The 22,052-nt window shown below is 34.5% G+C and overlaps 3 protein-coding genes and 1 pseudogene across 3 annotated transcripts; all 4 read left to right on the forward strand.

Moving 5' to 3' along the window:
* Window positions 1-2,464, forward strand: LOC110782146 (UPF0548 protein At2g17695). The gene is made up of 5 exons (XM_021986250.2): window positions 1-153; window positions 931-992; window positions 1,096-1,272; window positions 1,372-1,570; window positions 2,124-2,464. The coding sequence occupies exons 2-5, from the start codon at window positions 934-936 to the stop codon at window positions 2,304-2,306; spliced, it is 618 nt and encodes a 205-aa protein (XP_021841942.1). The 5' UTR covers window positions 1-153; window positions 931-933; the 3' UTR covers window positions 2,307-2,464.
* A 243-nt stretch (window positions 2,465-2,707) lies between these two features.
* On the forward strand, window positions 2,708-5,692 carry LOC110782145 (putative 12-oxophytodienoate reductase 11; annotated as a pseudogene).
* A 2,050-nt stretch (window positions 5,693-7,742) lies between these two features.
* Window positions 7,743-10,858, forward strand: LOC110781974 (ribosome-inactivating protein PD-L3/PD-L4-like). The gene is made up of 3 exons (XM_021986018.2): window positions 7,743-7,879; window positions 9,176-10,098; window positions 10,499-10,858. The coding sequence occupies exons 2-3, from the start codon at window positions 9,195-9,197 to the stop codon at window positions 10,630-10,632; spliced, it is 1,038 nt and encodes a 345-aa protein (XP_021841710.1). The 5' UTR covers window positions 7,743-7,879; window positions 9,176-9,194; the 3' UTR covers window positions 10,633-10,858.
* Window positions 10,859-14,226: 3,368 nt separating this feature from the next.
* On the forward strand, window positions 14,227-16,875 carry LOC110781973 (dioicin-2). The gene is made up of 2 exons (XM_021986017.2): window positions 14,227-14,358; window positions 15,696-16,875. Exon 2 carries the CDS (start codon window positions 15,721-15,723, stop codon window positions 16,717-16,719), a length of 999 nt encoding a protein of 332 aa, XP_021841709.2. The 5' UTR covers window positions 14,227-14,358; window positions 15,696-15,720; the 3' UTR covers window positions 16,720-16,875.
* The last annotated feature ends 5,177 nt before the right edge of the window (window positions 16,876-22,052 follow it).

The raw sequence follows: 22,052 nt of genomic DNA on the forward strand, positions 1-22,052 counted from the left end.
CCCTAGCTATATTAAAAAAGTATTATATTGGGCGACTTACGTCGTTGTTTACTGTCGTAGTGTCGTCTAACCTCAAGAAAGAAATCTGATGGCTTCTCTTCTCTGAAATCACGACTTCCACAGACCACTCACCACTGTTGTAACTTAACTTAGGTTCGTCTTTTCTAAATTCCTTTAGTTTCCATCGTTTAATTTTTCTGGTTTTCCGTCTTTCGTTTAATCTAATTGCATAATTCTTCTGATCATCGCACTAAATTTCCCATCAATTCTCTATAATTATGATAATGTTGCTCAATAATAAATGTAATTTGGTCGTTGTTTGAATAATAAAGTTTCAATTTTTTTGAGGTGGTGGGTTGTTGAAAAGATTTAAAATGTGGGGCGTTGCACACCAACTGTTTGATATATTGCCACAATGAGAACTGGGTTGAATTTTCTTTATGCTTTCCCTTGATTTTTTTGTAGTATTTGATAGTGTTTTTATAATATTATTGTAAACAATAATGGTGGAAATGGAAAAGGGAAACAGAATCAGTAACTCAGTGTCATTTTGAAGAGAATTGATTAAACTCAATGACACATTTGTGTTTACTTTTTATGATGTAAATGTGGTTCCTGTAACAATACGGTTATAGCAGTATAAGAGTATGTTTATGTATCGTTGTTCGCTTGTTTGGGTTACGTTGATAAATTAGCAAGTGTTCTTTGTTGATGGTTTAGAGATGAAGTGTAGTTAACTTATGTGGTTAGATCACTTATTAGACGGGGAGACTAAGTGATGGGTGATAACGTGATATCTATTTGATTTGGGGTGACTTTTATCACCTTGTATACACTCGTCTTAATTTATATTTTGCGTACAATTTTTTACTTCTCATCAAAGTTTAAGCTTGATTCCTAAATCTAAGGTATCTCAAATGCTTTTGGCAGGAAATGGTTTTCCTAGGTTGGAATCGCCCATCCCTGAAAGATCAAAAAGCTTGCTTAGAGAAGTAAATCATTGTTTTCAGTCCTGTTTTTTATGCCGTTATAAATTTGTTCTCTTTCTTCTGTTCGTAAGGGGATTTCTTTTTGTTTCTTCTGTGTTCTTTTCAGGGCTGGTTCTTTCAACTATGATAGTAAATATAAAGGAGCTACTGCTAGACCAGTGTCTTCTCTTCAGAAAGACAAACAGTTATCAGAAGAGGGTTTTTTACTTAATCATGCTCGTGTTCAAATTGGTTCTGGTCAAGAGATATATGAGAAAGGAAAGAATGCACTTCAGAATTGGAGGTAGTGTCATCTATATCTCTCAAAATTTAGAAGATGTGAAGAAAAACCCTTATCATCAGCTATTAATTTCCGTGCTCTTTGATCATCATATGTACACAGGCATTTCCAAATGAATTGGACGTTCGTTGAATCTACTACTCCAATCAAAAGTGGGGTAAAATTTTGTGTTTGTGTCAAGGAGTTCCTGCCATGGTTGATGATGCCCCTTCAGGTGGTGTATGTGAATGAAAGCAAGAGATCTGGGAAAACGAAAGCCTCTTTCAGCTTCGGTAGTGGCACCCTTCAAGCTCATCTATTGGTCAGTATTCAGTATCCTTCCCTTCTCAGCTGCACTTCTATAACCTTTTCTGATTGAAGTTTGTACTATTAATAACTTCCATCCTCAACGCACTCACACCAGCCTCCCATGTAACAAAAGAAATGGCATGTTGTGAGACAAGTATGTCTAGAGTCCCTGACATGCTATTATTCTTGTTGCTGTAGAACTACTAACTTGATCCATTATCGTATTAAAGGGAAATACCGAAATAACATACTTTTTATGGGAATATGATTACTTTGTCATTTGCACAGTTTCCTCTTTTGTCTTGTTTTACAGATTATTCTAATGAAAAATATATATCACATTGGGTTTGTTTGCCATAACAAGGTCTAAATATTGCAGAATATTTGTCTGTGGACTTTGTCATTTCAGAATTTTGATGGCGCATTCAATGTTGTTACATAAACCTGTTTTTTTCTGCGCTTAATATGCATAGAATTGAATCTCGCCAAAAAAGCTTATATGAGACATACATTAAAGGTTCTAAAGTACCCTATTTTACCGATGTTTTTGACATTTGATCAAGCAGGCTGGGGAAGAACGCTTTTCGGTAGAGTTGGATGATAACAATCAAGTGTGGTATGAAATACTGTCCTTTTCAAAGCCAGCACATTTTCTGTCCTTCATGGGTTATCCTTATGTACAGCTTAGACAGAAGTACTTTGCGAAGAAGTCTACAGATGCTGTATTAAAACATATATCCACTGACTGAAACTAGATGCAAATTGTTCAAAATCGAGACACCTGTTAATTGGACGGATGCTCTTAGTTGATTTTTCTCTCTTTTCCATTCTATTTAGTTATTTGCAATGCTTAGCTTGATGCTATATTGGAGCAAAATCATGATATATACCAGCCATTTGGTGAATACATTATGGGAGCCCTTTGAATACCTTGGAGTGATTTCTGTTGTAGAAATTTTCTGTGTTATAGTGAAAATTCATCCAACACTGGTGTGAGATTTTGCGGTCCTGTGACTTGTGCATTTTTTTTAATTGTGTATGGTCTTGCAGTCTTGCTTAAAAGTTAACGTTATTCGGTCATAATGGCAGCTTTCGTTACATCTCTGTAACTAGGTTTTTGGGAGTAAACTTGAAACATTTGTTAAAGATAATGTCCATCTCTGTAATAGTTTTGGAGACCGACAAGCTCATGCTCGGATCGAGTTTGGTTTATTGCGAACTACTTGATCACTTGTCAAATCGGCTAACGTCACTGCCCGTATTAGAACTTCCGTACAGCTAAAATGTAATTTTGCATGGGTGATTTGATTTACAGATCGCTACAGCCTACCTATTGAGATGGTCAGAGCGTCCACCTCTAAGTGGCTGACAATAAGAGATCAGGTAGTTAATTGTTGTACTGTAGTTAATCATTTGACAAAAGTGTTCATATTTTTCTTTCATCTAGATCTCTACTCATCAGAACTAGAGGAAGATAGACACAGATGAACTTATTGGCAGTTTATAGCATATTGGAACAAGTCGTAGGAAAAACAAATACACTTGAGGTCCGGTTACAGTTCGACTTTTATGAGAGTTGAGTGTAACACTGAAACAGAAGTTTGAAGTCAGATTGAAGAATGCAGTTCATTTGGCCGTTTCCAAGTCAAAACAACATAAATTGGCTTGAAGGTTCTCAATCAGTCAAAAAATTGACTAGGCGGTCATAAATATAACTGTTGTAGGCCTCACTCACCCATTTTTACTCAAATGTCATGATCTAATTGACCTATTCTTGTCATGGTGGTCAAATATGGTGAGCTTCCTGCAACTTCATTTCTTCTTTAATTTGCAGAGGCTTTTTAGTAGTATAAAGAATTTGAAAGCTAATCAGATTGAAGGTTTCATTGAAAATTTTGGTTTCAGAAAATGTCTGCAGATTCGACAACCATCCCTCTCTTGGCTCCTTACCAAATGGGCAAGTTCCATCTTTCTCACAGGTGAAATTTATCAACTAGCTATCATTTTTATTTCATCTTCTCTTTTATATATTTATTGTTGGGGTTAATGATTTGGTCTGAGTTCTTGTAAACAGGACATGTGAATCTGAAAGAAGTTCAAAATATTGCTACTATTATGTTTTAAGTTCAATTTTTTGAAGTTATCTTGATCGTACTTAAGTCATACGTAATATTCTGCCTTAACTCCAGGATTGTTTTAGCACCAATGATGAGGTCGAGGTCTTACGGAAATATACCTCAACCACATGCAATTTTATATTACTCTCAGCGTGCTACAAATGGAGGTTTGCTCATAGCTGAAGCAACTGGAGTTTCTGAAACTGCTCAAGGGTATGTTAGAGGCACCGATTTTGTGTTAGACCGCAGATAACTCTGTGCTATTAGAAGACTTTGTGCTGTGGGTCACTTTGAACACTGACAGACGACCCTGTCATCAACAAGAAATTCTCCTGCGAACTTAAATTGGTTTGACTGTGCAGGTATCCAGACACACCTGGTATATGGACGAAAGAACAAGTTGAAGCCTGGAAACCTATTGTTGATGCTGTGCATGCTAAAGGTGGTGTATTTTCTGCCAACTGTGGCATGTTGGACGGGTTTCTAATCAAGGTAATCAACTTCAACCTTTTGCTCGTAATGACTCCTGATTATCTAAAGCTGCATAATCATCATAGATTTGGGGCCTTTTGGCATATTTGATTGAAACTGATACTTAAAGTTTAGATTAAAATTAGTAGCTTTACAGGATATCTAGTTGTATGGTTTCCCTACATATGGAGTTGTTTTTTTTCTTTCCCGAAAGAAAATTAGAAATTCATAGATAATTTTCTTGCTTTGTAAATACGACTTTGTTTCTGTAAACTACGAAAAACAAGCAGGCAAAATTCTTTTGGGAGACGGGGAATATCAAATTTTCTTTCTTTCTGGCTGGATAGCAAATAAACTGTGTTTTATGTTGTTCTCGTAGACTAGTAAATTTTTTTCATCTTTCTTAGTTTTTGGACTGAGTAATTTTTTTTCCTCTTTCTTAGTTTTTGGACTGTGCTAAGAGTAACCAAAATTTCATATTGCAATAGATTTCCAGCCAAACCAACAAGCTCCAATCTCGTGCACTGATAAGCCTCTGAAACCTCAAGTTTGGGGAAATAACTCTGATCCTTCACAGTATTCAACCCCAAGGCGGCTAAGAGAGGACGAGATACCTTTAATTGTAAATGATTTCAGACTTGCTGCAAGGAATGCCATAGAAGCTGGTAAGTTTTTTCACGGAGTCTTAATTAGTTAATAAGCACTTCTAAATGATTTGAATTATATACTCGTTTGCTTCTACCCCATGATTACCCAAAATTGTTGAGATTAAACCTAAACTTGATGTCCAGGCTTTGATGGTGTTGAAATCCATGGAGCTAATGGCTACCTAATCGACCAGTTCATGAAAGACCAAGTTAATGATCGAACAGACAACTATGGTGGATCTTTTGAGAACCGTTGCAGATTTGCTCTAGAAGTAGTTGAGGCAATTGCAAAGGAGATTGGGGAAGATAGAGTTGGGTTTAATATCTCCCCCTTTACCGATTTTATGGAAGCAGGGGACTCGAATCCAGAGGCTCTAGGCCTCTATATGGCCAAATCACTCAGTAGCTACGGAATTCTCTATTGCCTTGTATTGGAACCTAGGATGGGAATTTTTGGAGAAGAAAAAGAATGCCCTCATAGTCTAAACTCCATGAAGAAGGCTTTCAATGGTATTTTCATCGTTGTTGGTGGTTATGACAGAGAAGGTGGAAATAGGGTTGTGGCCGAGGGAAACTGTGATCTTGTAGCTTATGGCCGGCTCTTCTTAGCAAACCCGGATTTGCCTAGAAGATTTGAGCTTAACGCTCCTCTTAATCAGTGTCGAGAGTTATATACTTGTGATCGTGTTGTTGGCTATACTGATTATCCATTTCTTGAAGATGCAGTGTAGTTTAGACATCAAGATTAAATAAGTAATTAAGAGTTTTGTGATTTTGTTGTTCTTGGGTGAGCTTATGGAGTTATGAACTTATGATGGTGTATTACTTGTCTGTATTATGTAGTCTTGTAATGGTGTTAGATTGATCAATGAAAAATATGCATGCCTTGAATTTTTGTAACTTTTAGTTGTACTACATTTAGTACCTGCGATTGATTTATTCATACCTTGAACTCCTTTTCGTTCTTCTAAATTACTAGATTTGTAACTTCTTAAAAACTACGTAAAAGTAACAAAAAATCGAGTAAGGTAACTTGTAATTTTTACCTAGTTTTTTGTACTATTGGAATTAGTCGATAGGTGTTAGGAGGAAAATAACTGTAGTGTCCTCTATTTCCCGAAAAATCTTCTGGTGTTGAAAGAAGGTGTGATCTTGGACGTAGTTGTTTAGGAAGATTAACGGGGAAAGCAGGTGTTGGTGGATGTGCGAGTAGGTGGTTATGGGCCTCGATTGTTAATTGGTTTTTGAGATTAACCGTTCTTAATTTTCAATTTAGGTTAGCGAAGTGTATTTTTCTCAACGCTTTCAAAAACTATTATCTATACTATGCTTCACAAATCTTGGGGATTCATAACATGCTAATGCCTAATGGAGTCATCTTTGGTGGCTCATGTCACTTGTGATTTACTCACAAGTTATTTCCAACTAGTTCCGGTTACTATTTGTCTTCCTTCGCTTTACTTGTTAACCAAGATCATCAGGTTGCCGGAGGTGCTTCCTTGTGTTTGGTTGTCCCAACTTCACCTCTATCTCCTATTATTAGGCCAAGCTAAGACGGCATGCATATTGAAATATGGATGGTCACGCCAATCAAAACCAAATACTTTAAACGGAGAATAAGTGGACAAATGCTCAGGCATACAAATGATTTCAGGTGAGAATTTGAGCTCCTTAAGGGACGCTAAGACGACATATTGTAATATGGATGGTCCCGCAAATCAAAATGAGAAAATAACTAATCACGAGTTTGTTTATATACAAACTTTTATATAAGGCGGTCTTATACAAAAGACCGCCTTAGTGTCATACGTAGTATAAGTTAAGCACTCAAATTAATTAGTTAAGCACGAGAAGCAATTAGTTAAGCACTGAAACTAATTTAGTTAAGCACTTAAACTAATTAGTTAAGCAATTGTACGAATTAGTTAAGAAATCAAAGTGGTCTTTTCGGTAAGACGGTCTTACACAAAAGTTGCCGTTGCTAATAACGTGTCCAGGGGAGACTTCAATTCGATCCCTTCCCTCATTTTGACTCCCGTTATTATTTTCACAACATTGTGATCTTTTTACCAAAGTAGCTTTCAAATTCTATTTACCAAATATTTTTTATTGTATTTTTCAAACTAGCTACTGTTTTGACTTTAGAGTAAAAACAAATGAACTGGTTTGAGTCCTTTTTAATACTCTTAGCCTCTTAGCAACTCCAATGGTCGCTGATAGGGTCTTGCTCGCAAATATTAAAAATATAAAGCAATTAGCTGAACCGTTGTTGCAAATATTGTTAATTCACTTAGATAAGAGAATTCGATGTTAAGCTTATTTGCTTGGCAGAATCAACCAAGAATTTAACATACTCTAAAATTGTGTGCGTGAAAGTGACGTGAGGGGAGAAGTAGCGCGTGCAATAAAGGCGCCTAGTACTGCAAATTTTTGCGTCTTTATAATTTATCCCTTCAAGTCTACCATTATGACCTATTGTATTTTTTTTTTTAAAAATCATTATTTTAATTTCTCATTAACAATTAACTTATCATTGGAGTATGAATTCAATAAAAATTAATTAACAATTAACTTATCATTGGAGCAAGAAATAGTTATTGGACAACTTGAGATAATAGATGTGTCATACTTATCGATCAATTCATGAAAGCTCAAGTCATCTTCTAACCTTAAATTTTTCATTTTTGATCATACTGTCACCTTATAATTATATAATGTGTGATGAATATTTCAATTATTGGAACAAAAACATTGTAGCTTCAACTAATCACATTTTCTAACCTTAAAAACATGTTGGTCAGACTGATCACTCGCCCACTAGACAAAGTTTCTTTAAAAATATGATAACAGTTGACAAATACTTCAATTATTGTAGACAACAATATTCCAGCTTCTACTAATTAATCACATTTTTTAATAATATTATATTATATAAAACTAAAACGTCTCTGCATTATTTCCTGCCCTAAATTTCTCTATTTAAAGAAGATGGTAACGCGGCATTGTTTCTTCACGTACAACATTCTCTGAGTCATCCACGTCTATAAGCCTATAACTCGCTTCAAAATCATCGCAGTTTTTCTTTTGGTAAGCCCTCTTCTTTTTTATGCATGAAATGTAGCACTTTATGCAATTAATTACATAGTTATCTTTATTTGTTTAAATAGTTGTCGAACTGCTTATGTTTTAGTTACTCTCATCGTTTTCTAGTAGGAAATTTTGTGAAATAATACCTTTAAATTTGGTTGTTTTGTAAATTGATATCTTTTTAAAGGAAATTATATTTTAATACTTTATAAGTTTGGTTTGTTTGACTAACACTACTATTTAACGGTTGTCGATAATGTTTCCGTCTTTGGACCACACTACAACAGTTATTTAATATGGCAAATGAACAGAGTTATTTAAAAGAATAGATGAAATACACAACGGAAAACATTAACGGAAAACATCAAATGGTAGTGTTAGTCAACCAAGCCGAACATATAAGGTAGCTAGTTAAATTTAAAAAAGATTTAAAAATGTATCAATTCACAAAATCACCAAACTTAAAGGTAATGTTCCACAAAATTTCTTTTCTAGTACAATATTACATCCGTTTGGTATTATCTTTACTTTTTTTTCTTTTCATTTTACTCTGTGTCATAATGTTCTTTATATTGTGTTTTATTCTATTTTCACACATGAAAATTTACTATCTTACCCCTCATATATATCTCCCACAACATTTACAACTTTTCACTCATTTTCTCTTACTTTATTTACTTTTCTAAATAACCTACCTTTTTACATAAAAATACAAGGATAAATTCTTTTTTACCACCTGAAAAAATCGAAAAATTATTTTTTACCACCTAAAAAACTAAAACTTGTATTTTACCACCCGAAAGATAGAAAAATATATTGAAATATTACGTAGGGGGCAACAACAACGATAATACTTCTTATATGTTTTATTCTTCCACGATTTCAAGTATTTAACTTTATTCTCTTCCCCAACTTCCTTATATTCCATGAATTTACATAATTTTTTACCACCATTAATTCATAAATTTGACAAATTTTAATGGAAGTAAATAGAAGGGGTGAAAGAGTTAAAGAAAATCACATAGGAAGTGTAAAAAAGTGGAGAGAAATTGAATTAGATAATCATACATAAGTGTTTCACCTAATTTTTTTTGCTTTTAGGTGGTAAAAAACAAATTTTAATATTTTTTTAGGTGGTAAAATACAAGTTTTAATTTTTTAGGTGGTAAAAATAAATTTTTAATTTTTTTAGATAGTAAAAACAATTTGTCCAAAATATAAAATGTCAGGACAGGGCCTAATATATATACTACGTATGAATTGTAATAAAAAATTGGTGTATATTATTTTTGACAGGTAGTTAAAAACGGTAGAAATGGAAGGCAAAATAGTTGAGGCTTTTGTGGTGGTAGCGTTGTCAATAATGGTGATACTTGATCCAAGTTTGGCAGCATCAGATCTAAGTTTGAATGTAGCAAGTGCTACAACGGCAACCTACTCGAAAGTGTTAACCGACATGCGTAATAATTTGCAGGATCCGAAACTTAAGTATGGAAATACCAACATACCAGTAATGGCAGCTCCTTCAAAAACACCCAAGTATCTTTTAGTTGATCTCAAGGCTTCAGATGGTGGAACAATCACTGTAGCTTTCAGTAAGACTGATTTATATGTGCAAGGCTATCTTGACAAATTTAATAACGGAAAAGATTTCAGAGCACATTTCTTTCCTGATGCACTTTCAGATGCCAAAAAGACTCTGTTTCCAGAGGCAAAAGTTGCTGCTAATCGTATCGAAATGAAATACAAAAGTTCATATGGTGATATTGAGAAGAAAGCTGGTGATAGAAGCAAACTTGGATTGGGTGTTCAACCATTAAACAAGTTGATCAACAAAGTTTACGGAAAACCGCTTGATGTTAAGACTGAAGCTCAGCTTATGCTTCTTGTTATCCAAATGCTAGCAGAAGCAACACGATTTAAGTATATTGAAGGGATGATTCTGCAGAAGTTCAGTACATTTTATAACCCGGACCCTAAAACGATTGAATTGGAAAAAAGTTGGCAGAAAATTACTAAAGGAATTAAGAGCTCTATCAAAGGGGTGATCAAACCAGAGCTGGTTTTAGTGGATGATAAGGGTAAGCCTTGGAAAGTGTCGAAAGTTGATCAAGTTGTTCCGGTAATGGGGCTTCTAAAGTACGAAGGCAGCAGCAGCAGCATAACATCAAAGTTTTACAAGGTGTTGATGAATGTTTTTAAAGTCAATAATGGCAATGGTGAGACTGCAGAATTGTGATTTGTGAAGCCAACCAAGATTTGCTCTTGCTGATTTAACTATATGTTAATTATATGCCAAATTGCCAATGTATCAAGTTCAAACTCAAATAAGGCAGCAATAATGTATTATTGGTGCATCTTTTTTTTTGACATAAAACAGAGACAATATTATTAATTTAGGACTCTAGTCCATAAGAAAGTTTGTTACAAAAGGGACACACCCAAAAACTGACCACCCAAATATTCACAATACAAAAGGAGCACTTATTATTGGTGCATCTTGTGTATATGGAATGTATGTTTATTTAATTTGCTTATTACTAAGGTGTAATTGTTGACCCTAAGTTTTGGTTGATGACTCGAAACAAACTTCCTAATGTTGTTGGTTTATGTTCACAGTTAAGTGCTCAAGTTCTTGTGAGGAACTAAGGATTGCTGCTGGAATTCCTGAGTTGGAAGTGGCAAAGCTAGAACATCAAAAGCTAATACAAATAAGAGGAACAACTATTACAATCGGACGATTCCTATATTAAGCAAAGAATGGTAAAGTTCCTAGTTTTGAGTTACTTTGTACTAAATGAGGAACAACTACGTACCAGAGCGGAACAACTAAAGTTTCTGAGTTGTAATCTCCAGAAAAGGGAAGACACAAAGACTAGGTAGTTTATTGTACTTAAAATTTGTGTAAAATATTAATACTGCTAATGTTATATTAAGGAACTATTAGAATATTTATCAAAATATCTGGTAGCAAATTTTATGGAAATTATTTACACAAAAGAAAATATTAATTTTACGTATGAATTTTTAGCTCATTGGGCTTATGAATTTCAAGCTCCTTTCATGGCACAAGCTTAAATTGCATAAGTGAATACCATAGTCGAAACTAAAAACTCATAAATCTGTACAATGATACAAGCTTAAAATTCATAAGCTTGTACCATGGTACAAGCTATAGGTGCATAAGTTTCACAAAAATTTTCGGACCAAAAAAAAAGAACTCTTGTGAAGATCGGCCATTTTGTCGCCGGCGACATGATGGTGGTGGCCGGAGGTGGTGGGGGAGAATTGGAAAGTAAGATTAATTAAGGGTACTAATGGAAAATAAGGGAAAATAGTAGGGCAGTTTTGAGTAATATGAGGCGACTTTTAGCGCTCCACTAAGTTTTAATCGATCTTTTTTGCAAAATAAAATATTGTTTCCTGTTTTACCAAGCCTTGTTTTTCAAGTTTGCTAATTAATCTTGCTCATAATATTTTTCTACAAGAAACATTTTTTGACTAGGTATTCCAAGTATTTCTCAACAACACAACTCGTTTCATGGCTGCTACAAAGTCGTGACGCAATCGGAAAATATCAAGAAAAGAAAGCGCAAATCTTTAAAACGGACGAGTAGATTTACAAGTGACTGCATTTAATATTCAAGAGCTTTTAAAGTGCATATCAAACTGCTCAAAAGTATGTTATTTTTCTTTGATGCGAATGAGCTAAAAGTATAATACAATAAAGACGGATTATTCAAATATGAGTCCGTTGTTGTTAAATACGGGCCTGGGCCGCACCGTGAGTGTTCTTTGGGAAGGCTTTCTTCAACACTCCCCCTCACACGTGCCATTTTAATTTGGCCCAGAATATTAACGGTCCAAGGTCCAAGTTGTGGGCCCGGCTCTGATACCATGTTAAATACGGGCCTGGACCGCACCCGTCACCCAGAGAGAGGGTCCACTTAACAAGACCGTAGGAGGTTCCACCTTAAAACCATATGGCAATAAGGGGAGTAGCCCCTTAGCCTTATTAAGTGATTAACTCTCTCATCTTTTCTCAATGTGGGACACTCACATGTGTTCTTTGGAAAGGCTTTCTTCAACACTCCCCCTCACGTGTGAGGTCCACTTTTTAATTCGGTCACATGTGATATTTTGTGGGCCAGAGTGCGTTTCTCGACAATTGTACACAGACTATCAATCTTAATCTTGACAACTAGACCACGACACATTGATCTCAAATATTATATAATGAGAAGTCGCCCTTACGAGCTCTTCTCCAGATCCACGCCACCGAATACGTTACGTTAAAATTAGTTTAGCAAAACAAAATTGTTATCGGTGGAATCAAACAAATCCAGAAAAAGCCCTAGATTAAATATTTGAACCTAATCGGCCAGCGGCCAAGTTGATTGGTTTAATTATTACTCCTAGTAAGAACATAACAAGGTTGATTGGTTCAATTATTACAACTAAATAGAATTAAGTATTAGAACTTCAAATTTTATCAATCACATGTGTTAATGCTTGAAACAAAATATTTTCAACTTTTAAGTCATTTCGATTATTGTTAATTTTTAGTGGGAATGAGTCCGCCAATCGATTTGTGACCATAATGACCATTGTCAGTGGCGGAGCCATGATTTATTGGACCATTGTACATAATTTTCAACAAAGAGGGAAGGGGAATCGATTTGTGACCATAATGACCATTGTACATATGTTTCAGTTTTATCCATTCGGTTAATGTACCAAATTAAGTGGAGTGTCGGACATAAAATTCGTAAGAATTAACACATCGATGCTTTAATTTAGATACAGATTAATCGTTAATTAATTAGGATTATCAATTAATGTTTACTCTAACTACTCCTTAATTAAACAAGGGACTTGATATTTTTGCATGCATCAAGAATTCACTTAAATAATACTCCGAATCTAATTGTTTTTCCTATTTCACTTTTTGACAGTATTCACAATGGAAGAGAATCTTATGAATTACGTTCAATATATAAGAAAAAACATAGTCATGTAGGGTCTTGTTTGATTCGTCTCAATGAGTACTTTAACAATATAAAAAAAATTTAATTTTTAATAACACTTAGTTAGAGATATTAACCATGTAAAATACACATTGGCAAATGCGCCAAAGTAAAATGGGAAAAACACTTAGATTCAGAGGGAGTAACTAGTATTGGGTGCATGTGATGCGTGTGCGTGCATTTAAAAAACAAAGCGACTACCCCACCTCCTCCTCTCCTTCTGTTTTCTCTCTCCTGGCGCCCACATGTTGGTTCAATCTGCAGGCGGAGGCGCTCCACCATGACATTGTTACCAATCGCGGATCCAAGGGGGGCTATCTAGGCCGTTTCCCGTGAAGGAAACATGTCCTTCACCCAATGTGCACTACAAAATAAGAGATAAAAAAGGGCAGACATAATTGCACAAAGAAGGCGAATTTAATTTTGCCTTCGTAGAACTAATCAAATTGGGCAAAAGTGTGTCGTCCTATTCATTCCAGCCAAAGAGGGCGAGTTGAGACATTTCGCCCTCCTTAATACAAATAAGATGACGACTTAACTGGATCGTCTTCTTCGAGCATATGCAAAATGATAAACCCTAAAATCCCTTATTAATTTTCTCCCAAATTCATTGTAGATTATCCACTCCCAGCTCAAAAATTATTCAGGCTTGATCTTTCTTCCCCCTAAATCCTCGTTCGCTCAACTCATTCGCTGCTGAATTGGTAAGCTTGAAAATTTATTTTCGAAAATTGCTCAATTTTTGTTAAAATTAGGTCAATTTCACGCTCAAATTCCCCTATTTCCTTGAAAATTGGTCATAAACCCTAATTTACTGAAATAGATCAAATTGATTTGCTTCATTGATTCGTTAGCTATATGTTTCATCAAAAGCTACTAGTATGAACCCATGTTCATGAGAATGAATGATCTTGCTGTAATCCGTTTGTTTAATTAGGGAATCCTGAGGGTAAATTTGCTTTGAATCCCATCAGCAATATAAAGGGGGCTAATATTATCCTAAAGACAGAGATTAACTCGTCCTAATCTAATTTATGTATTTTCGTTTTCATAATTCTAAGTTCAGTATATAAAAGATAAGTACTATTATTGGAACAACAACATTGTAGCTTCAACTAATCACATTTTCTAACCTTAAAAACATGTGGTCAGACTGATCACTCAAACCAGCTAGTGGACAAAGTTTCTTTATAATTTTATGATAATGGTTTACAAAAATATTTAAATTATTGTAGACAACAACATCACAACTACTAACTAATCACATTTTTTTTATAGTATAATAATTTTAAACTAAAACGTCTCTGCATTATTTCCTTCCTTGATTTCTCTATTTAAAGAAGATAGTAACACATTGTTTCTTCAGTACGACATGTACGTATAACGTTCTCTCACTCATCCACGTGTATAACTCGCTCATCCGGTTATAAAATCATAGCAGTTTTTTTTTTGGTAAGCCGCCTTCAATCTTGTTGATACGCATGAAATGTCATATGTTTTTTAGGGTCATTTAATTTTTCTAAGCTATTGATGATCGATGGGTTGAAATTGTTACTCTATGCAATCAATTATATGGTTATTTTTCTTTGTTTAAATAGCGGTTGAGGTGCTTATGTGTACTTTAATGGTTTTTCTAGTACCGTATTACCTTCGTTTCATAATGTCATCTTTACTGTTATTATTTGTACAAATATTAAGACAAAAGTGGAAGATTGTGTAAAAAGATGGGTGGGTGTAAGCAAAAAAAAAAGAAAAAAGTAATAGAAGTGGGTGAAAATGGTAAATGTTATAGGATATATACGAGGGTTAAGATAGTATTTTTTCATGTCTAAAAATAGTACGAAGTACTCCCTCCGTCCCGGAATGCTCACACCGTTTTGACCTTTTGCACTATTTATATAATTCACTTTGACCCTTATTTATAATATATGAAAATAAATGTTAGTATATATAGTAATATACTATATTGTTGGCTTTATTTTAATATATATTTCAAAATATTAATTTTTTTTATAAGTTTTTATAATAACATATTGGTGGTCAAAGTTGTGCATTGACTAAAACGTAAAGGTAAAGATCATTTTAAAACGGAGGTAGTATATGATTTGAAAAGGATAGATCACAGACTCAGAAAAACGGAGGTGGTTGGTATATATGAATTACAAACTTTTATATAAGGAGGTCTTACCTAAAAGACCGTTTTGGTGTCATATAAGTTAATGAAATCAATTAGTTTCCCTCAAAAAAATGAAATCAATTAGTTATGCACTGAAAGTAATTAGTTAATCACTAGAACATATTAGTTAAACAATGGAACTAGTTAGTTACACACAGAAACTAATTAGTTAAACAATGAAACTAATTAGTTAATCAATGAAAGTGGTCTTTTCGGTAAGGCAGTCTTACACAAAAGTTGCCGTATATGAATACTCCCCCAGTCCCTTAATACTTGCACCAGTTTGACCGGTGTGGAGTTTAAGACGCTTAAATTGACTTATTAATATAATGGGTGTTAGTAGATAGTGTGGTATTTTTTTAATATAGTTAGTGGGAAATGTGTAAGTGTGGAGAGTGGGGAGTGGGGGTGTGAATTTTGAAATGATTTTTTTTTTTATAGGGGTGTAGATGGGTTAGTAAGAAGTGTGAGAAATAATATAATATTGGTAAAAAAATTCCATTTATATAAGCGGTGCAAGTATTAAAAATCAGCCCGAAAAAAATGCGGTGTGAGTATTAAGGGACGGATGAAGTATATAAGTTAAAAAAAAACGTGTATATTATTTTGACAGGTGAAACAAGTCCGAAACGGTAGAAATGGAAGGGAAAGCAGTGAAGGCTTTCATCGTGGTAGCGTTATCAATATTGGTGATACTAGTTGAACCAATTATCGCAGCATCAGATCTAAGTTTGGATGTTGGGAGTGCTACTAAGACTACCTACTCCAAACTGTTAACCGACATTCGTGATAATGTCAAGGATCCGAAACTCAACTATGGCGATAGCAACCTACCAGTAATGGCAGCAGAAGCTCCAAAAAAGCCCAAATTACTATTGATTGATCTCAAGTCATCAGACGGAAAGACAATCACAATAGGTATCAGTAAAGAAGATAAATTCAATTTATATGTGCAAGGTTATCTTGACAAAATTATAGTTAATAATAAAGAGGTTTTAAGAGCACATTTATTTCCTGATGCATCTGCATATGCAATGAAGAATCTGTTTCCAGAGGTGCCTGTAGGTGTTAATCGTATGAAATTGAACTACAAAAGTCCGTATGCTGATATGGAGAAGAAGGGTGGGGATAGAACGAAATTGGGGTTGGGAATTCCGCAATTGAACAAGTTTATCAAAAAAGTATACGGAAGCCCGCTTAAGCCCGCTGATATTAAGGACGAAGCTCAATTTATGCTTATTGTCGTCCAAACGATAGCAGAGGCAACACGATTCAAGTATATCGAGGACTTGATTTTGGATCAATTCGATTCATTTGAAAATAGGCCCGACCCGAGAACGATTGAATTGGAAAAGAGTTGGCAGAAGATTACAAAAGCAATTAAGAGCTCTAAGAAAGGGGAGATCAAGCCAGAGCTAGATTTAACATATGATCAAAGTAATCCTTGGAAAGTGTCGAAAGTCAGTGATATTACTCCATGCATGGGGCTTCTTAAATACGAAGGCAAAAGCAGCAGCAGCAGCCTAGCATCTCCGTTTTACAAGGTGTTGATGAATGTTTTTAAAGTCAATAATAATAATGGTGATGGTGATGGTGATGGTGATGGTGATGGTGATGGTGAGGCTGCAGAAATGTGAAGGGAACCAAGGATTTGCTCTTGTTGATTTAACTATTATATGCCAATGTATGAAGTTTAAAGTCAAATAAGGCAGCAATAATGTGTTATTTAATTATTGGTGCATCTACTCTTGTATAGTTATATGTACGTCATGTATGTTTACCGTGACTTATTAGTTATTATTACTATTATTGTTTAATAAAAAAAAAATGTCGTCGTACAATATCTATTATTTGAGGCATAAAAAACATTAACAAAACATTCAAATTCATCATGTCTAAATAAAACTATTAAGTCCAGATCAGGAACGATATGATCAGATCAAGTCCATATCAATATCAGAACTGATTTTACAAATCAGAACCATTATATATCCATACCAAAACCGGTATGATCACATAATATCGATATCAAAATTGATATGTCCAGAGCATGTCCAGATGATGTCCAGATCTAAGATCTTGTATAGATCAGAACCAATCCTTACAAATCATGTACGATCCTTACAGAACCAATATGTACAGATTAAAAACGATTTGTACATATCATGTACAGATCAGAATCGATATATCCATATTAGAACTGGCCTAAATATCGACTTTGTACATATTATGTTCAGATCAGAATTGATCTGAAGAGATCATGTCCATATCAGAATTGATTTGTACAGTTCATGTCTAGATCAGAACTGGTTTGTAAAGATCATGACAGATCAGAAATGATCTATACAGATCATGTCCAGATCAGAACTGATCTGTACAAATCATATCTAGATCAGAATTGATCTGTATAGATCATGTCCAGATCAGAATTGATATACACAGATCATGTCCAGATTAGAACTCATATATCTAGATCATGTCTAAATCTGTACTGGTTTGTCAAGATCATGTCTAAATCTGTACTGGTTTGTCAAGATCAAGTCCATATCAAAACACATATATCCAGATCATGTCCAAATTTGAATCGATCTATTTCGATCAAAACCGATATGTCCAGATCATGTCCAAATCAGAACTTGTATATACAGATCGATCATGTCCGGATCAAAACTTATCTGTATAGATCGTGTCAATATCTCTACTGATCATGTCCATATTAGAATCGATCTGTCCAGATCATATCCAGATTAGACACAAATTTGTACTATATCATCCCCAAATCAGAACCGATATGTACAGATTTAGACATGATCTAGATGCGAAGTTACGGTTATAATCACCATATTAAGCTTAACTTGGTGACACTTCTCAATATTAGAGTACAATTTTCCAAGATATACACCCAACACTCCAAGTATAATGTAAATGTTGCGTTAGGATAAACAGTTTGTATTCTTATAAGTTTATTTCCTGCCAGTTATGTTTTTAGGGATGGGATGGTTTAGTTTCTTTATCTTAAACGTTTAAGGACTTCCCTCTAAAGCACCGATACAGTAAGGTTTTTTTTAATGGTGATCAAAATTTGGGCCGGATGGGGATTTAACTCAAAAATTCGGGCAGGACCGGATTTAGCACAAATTTGGTGCGGCTTTTGGCTAATTCAAGCATTTTTGGCCTGGACTTGGGTTTTCTAAAAATGCGAATTTGATACTGCACAAAACCCGCACTTTTGTGTTGGGCCAGCATACCGAGATATAGTTGATCATGCTAGTTCTTCTGTGTACATACCATATGTAAAAAAAATCCAAATATAATATAGACTTAAATAATTTTAACATCTTCTTTCGTTACAAGCAACGAATACTGTTGACCCTTTGGTTTTGGTTGATGACAAAGCAAACATCATAATCAATCATCAATTATTACTATATAACTTTATACTTAACGACACATGCACCACGAATGGCACGTGACACGTCCTGCTAGGACTCTCCAAAACCTTATATCCGATCCGATCCAAAAATTTCGAATTGATAAAATTCGATCCGAATCCGATCTGAAAAACCCGGATATCCAACATTTTAGTTCGGATCATCGATTATCTGATCCTATCCGATCTAGAATTCCTGCTTAAAAAACAAGTAGCTGCTTAAAAACAATCAAATATTTTTTAATATGCTAATTTCGACTACTGGAGCATGGTTGCGGGGTAGAGGAGAGAGATTAAATAGAGGAAAGAGAGGTTGTTGGCTGTGGAAGAGGAGAGAGAATGAACCCACACAACAATAGTTTTTAGGATTTTCTTTTAATTTTTGAACATACTTTTTTGTCTAAAAAAATCGAATAATATTTCGGATATCTGAAAATTTTAAAGTAGCATTGCGAATCCGATCAGAAAAAATCCCGATATCCGATGCAAAATATATGAAAGCAGAAAACCCGGATCGGATATCCGAATTGCCGGATCTGATCGGTCGGATCACATATCGGATCAGTCGAATTAGATACTTTTGGTCAGCCCTACGTCATGGTGAGTCCTTAGTATATTTTTCCTCTTTTTTTTCTACCAAAAATATTTCACCATATTTAAATTAATCTTATCATTCTTTTTTTTTTATTAGAAAATCATTCCTTATATAATTGATATTCTTTATCATCCTATAAATTTACCATTTGTATATATAGGGTATATAATATCATTACATTATTATTCTTATCAAAATATGGAAACGTAAATATTTTGTAATACGTAATGTTATTTTTTTACAATTTCATTTTGAACAATCAATCACTAATTACACTATTTTATTTTAAAATTATATCGAGAATATTGTGTAACTTATTTGTGAGAATTTTTCTGGCACATTCTTTTTACAACCAAAATCAATAAATATTATTATCAATCAATCAATTACTCCGGATCAGGTCCAATTACTTCGGATCACTTTTACTTCAGGTCGGGTTCGACATCGATAAAAATTTTGAGTGATTTTTATTATATTTTATGCATTTAAACAAGTGTCAAAGGTAGTTCAATAAAATTATCTAAAAATTCGAAACTCGATCATATATTCGGCCTATAAAATAGGGTATATGGAAAACATGGGTATCCGATCAGATGCTGATTCTTGATTCGAAAAATAAACAAATTATTTTTTAACATAAGTTCATTGCACGGGACCTTACTAGTATTATTTAATTGTGTGTGAAAAATATTACTCAAGTTCTTTAATTGGAATAGCTTAACTAGAGAGTTACGTTCCACAATTGGAATAAGCTAAACAAGAAGTAAAATGTTCAACCCTAACGATAAAGAAAGAAGAAGCTACAAAGACTACTCATCTAAAATCAATTTGGATTGAGTTCAATTCCTATGTTGAGAGTACGTTCCTACATATATTATGTGGAGCTTTACATTTCTAGAACTGGGACTAATTAAGCATCGAGTTGAAGTCTTCAGAAAGAAGACATGAAGACTAAGTCAAGAATATGATTATCTACTTTGGATTTATAAGGGAATCAACAAATATTAAAACTAATTAAGAAAAATAATCAATAAAATGAAAAAATTATAACCAAATAAATATTATTGTGTGTGCATTTTTAATTTACAATTATGCATCGCGTGCAAGAAAGTTAGTGTAATAAAAACACTACTCTGTACTTTGTAACTACTTAAGTACAGAGAGAGAAAGTCTTAGAGAGAAAATAGAAACCTACTCAACTTTGTCCTTTTCAAAACCTAGAAGTCATGGAGGAGGAGACGCCGTCTCCACCCTCAAATATGGATGAGGATATGCATGAGATGGATCAAATCAAATGTATCAATGAAAATATTCATCACCAAAGGAATTCATCTACCATAAATCGAGATCAGGGTCAAGTAAGCAATATTCAATCCTTAACAAATAAGGTATGTCCTATTTCGTTCCGAGATGTGGTTTCTAAATCAACACAATGGTTTGATGAGGCAAAAAAAATAATTCACGCTTCCAAAGAATGGAATGAAGAAGAAGAAAATATGGCTCCGGATAGTAATTTAGTTGTTACTTTTGATAAGAATACTTTAGCAAGATTAAGATCTCCTTGGAAGTTGACTTTAATGGGAAAGTGTTTAGGGATTAACGTGAACTTAGACTATATGGACACTAAGGTTAGATCCATGTGGAGAATCAAGGGTACAATGGAAACCATTGATGTAGGAAAAGGGGTCTTTTTCTATAGGTTTACTTTGGAGGAGGATTATGAAAGAGCCTTGTTTGGAGGACCATGGTTCATATTGGATCATTACTTGATGATAACTAAATGGAAACCTAATTTCAGATCTTCGACAAACAACTTTGATAAGATTATGGTTTGGGCCAGGTTTGCGGAATTACCGGTAGAATATTACGATAAGGAGGCTCTTTTTAGTATAGCCAAAATTATAGGAAATCCTATTAGGGTGGACTACGCCACCGATAAAATAACTAGAGCTAGATATGCCCGGGTATGTGTGGAAATTTTTTTAGATAAACCCTTAATCACCAAAGTCTAGGTAGGAGGAGATTGGCAATTTATTTTGTATGAGAATATAGATACTTTATGTTTTCAATGTGGGAAAATAGGACATGTCAAACAATATTGTAACGCTAACAATGTTTTAGATAAAACAACCAATACTATTAACAATAATGAAACGGACAAAGATAATCGAGTTTTGGGAACAGCTAAAACAAGTGATACTGTGAAGCCCATTAATTCTCAAGCTCAGACAATTGGAACTAATCAGGATTATGGGCCATGGACTTTAGTTACCAGTAGAAGAAGCAACAATATTAATAAACACAGAGTAGATAGTTCTAGAGGAAGAAATAATGGTGCCATCTCTAACAATTCTAGAATTAATGACTATGGGAATAATAAAAATTGGTCTTTTAATGGCTCGAGGAATGCTTCGACCATTGCTCCTTCGCATGGAAAAGGCATCACCCCTTTACATTCTGCCCAATCAAAAAATATAGCTTCCCCCATTGAGCAGCAGCATCAGCTTAGAAATAATGATCAAAATATTTTGCATACTTCCCCAAGTAAAGTTACTGAACATATTAAAGAGGGTAATCAACACGTGGAGCAAGTTTCAAAGCAAAGGGCTGCTTCTCCATTGGCTCTTGAGGATTTACACTCTTCGACTCCCTCTGCTGGACTCTCTTTAAATAATCTCTCAACCACAACTTCATCTCCCATTCTCTCTCCTTCTATTCCTTCATCTCCTCCTACTTCTCTTCCCTCTGATCTTCTTCTTTCTTCTACTGCAAACCTAAATTCAAAATCGATTTTACCTCCCGATGGATCCAAATTATCCTCAGGAATCGGCATGCATGAGTTCATCCCAGGCCCAGAAATCGACATGCATGGAGTTGAACCAGCTCCCGATAACCACTTACCAGCGCCGCCCACCGGAATTCAGGAAAAGGAAGGATCCCTGTCA

The sequence above is a fragment of the Spinacia oleracea genome, chromosome 2 (genome assembly GCF_020520425.1).
Source record: "Spinacia oleracea cultivar Varoflay chromosome 2, BTI_SOV_V1, whole genome shotgun sequence".
Lineage (NCBI taxonomy): Eukaryota > Viridiplantae > Streptophyta > Magnoliopsida > Caryophyllales > Amaranthaceae > Spinacia > Spinacia oleracea.

What these genes read in the sequence shown, in the direction of transcription:
- LOC110782146 (XM_021986250.2), top strand. Translation starts at nt 934, where the DNA reads ATGGTTTTCCTAGGTTGGAATCGCCCATCCCTGAAAGATCAAAAAGCT. An exon ending in CAAAAAGCTTGCTTAGAGAA is followed by an intron (nt 993 to 1,095) that starts GTAAATCATTGT and finishes TGTTCTTTTCAG; the next exon opens with GGCTGGTTCTTTCAACTATG. An exon ending in AATGCACTTCAGAATTGGAG is followed by an intron (nt 1,273 to 1,371) that starts GTAGTGTCATCT and finishes ATATGTACACAG; the next exon opens with GCATTTCCAAATGAATTGGA.
- LOC110781973 (XM_021986017.2), top strand. Translation starts at nt 15,721, where the DNA reads ATGGAAGGGAAAGCAGTGAAGGCTTTCATCGTGGTAGCGTTATCAATA.
- LOC110781974 (XM_021986018.2), top strand. Translation starts at nt 9,195, where the DNA reads ATGGAAGGCAAAATAGTTGAGGCTTTTGTGGTGGTAGCGTTGTCAATA. An exon ending in TAAAGTCAATAATGGCAATG is followed by an intron (nt 10,099 to 10,498) that starts GTGAGACTGCAG and finishes TTATGTTCACAG; the next exon opens with TTAAGTGCTCAAGTTCTTGT.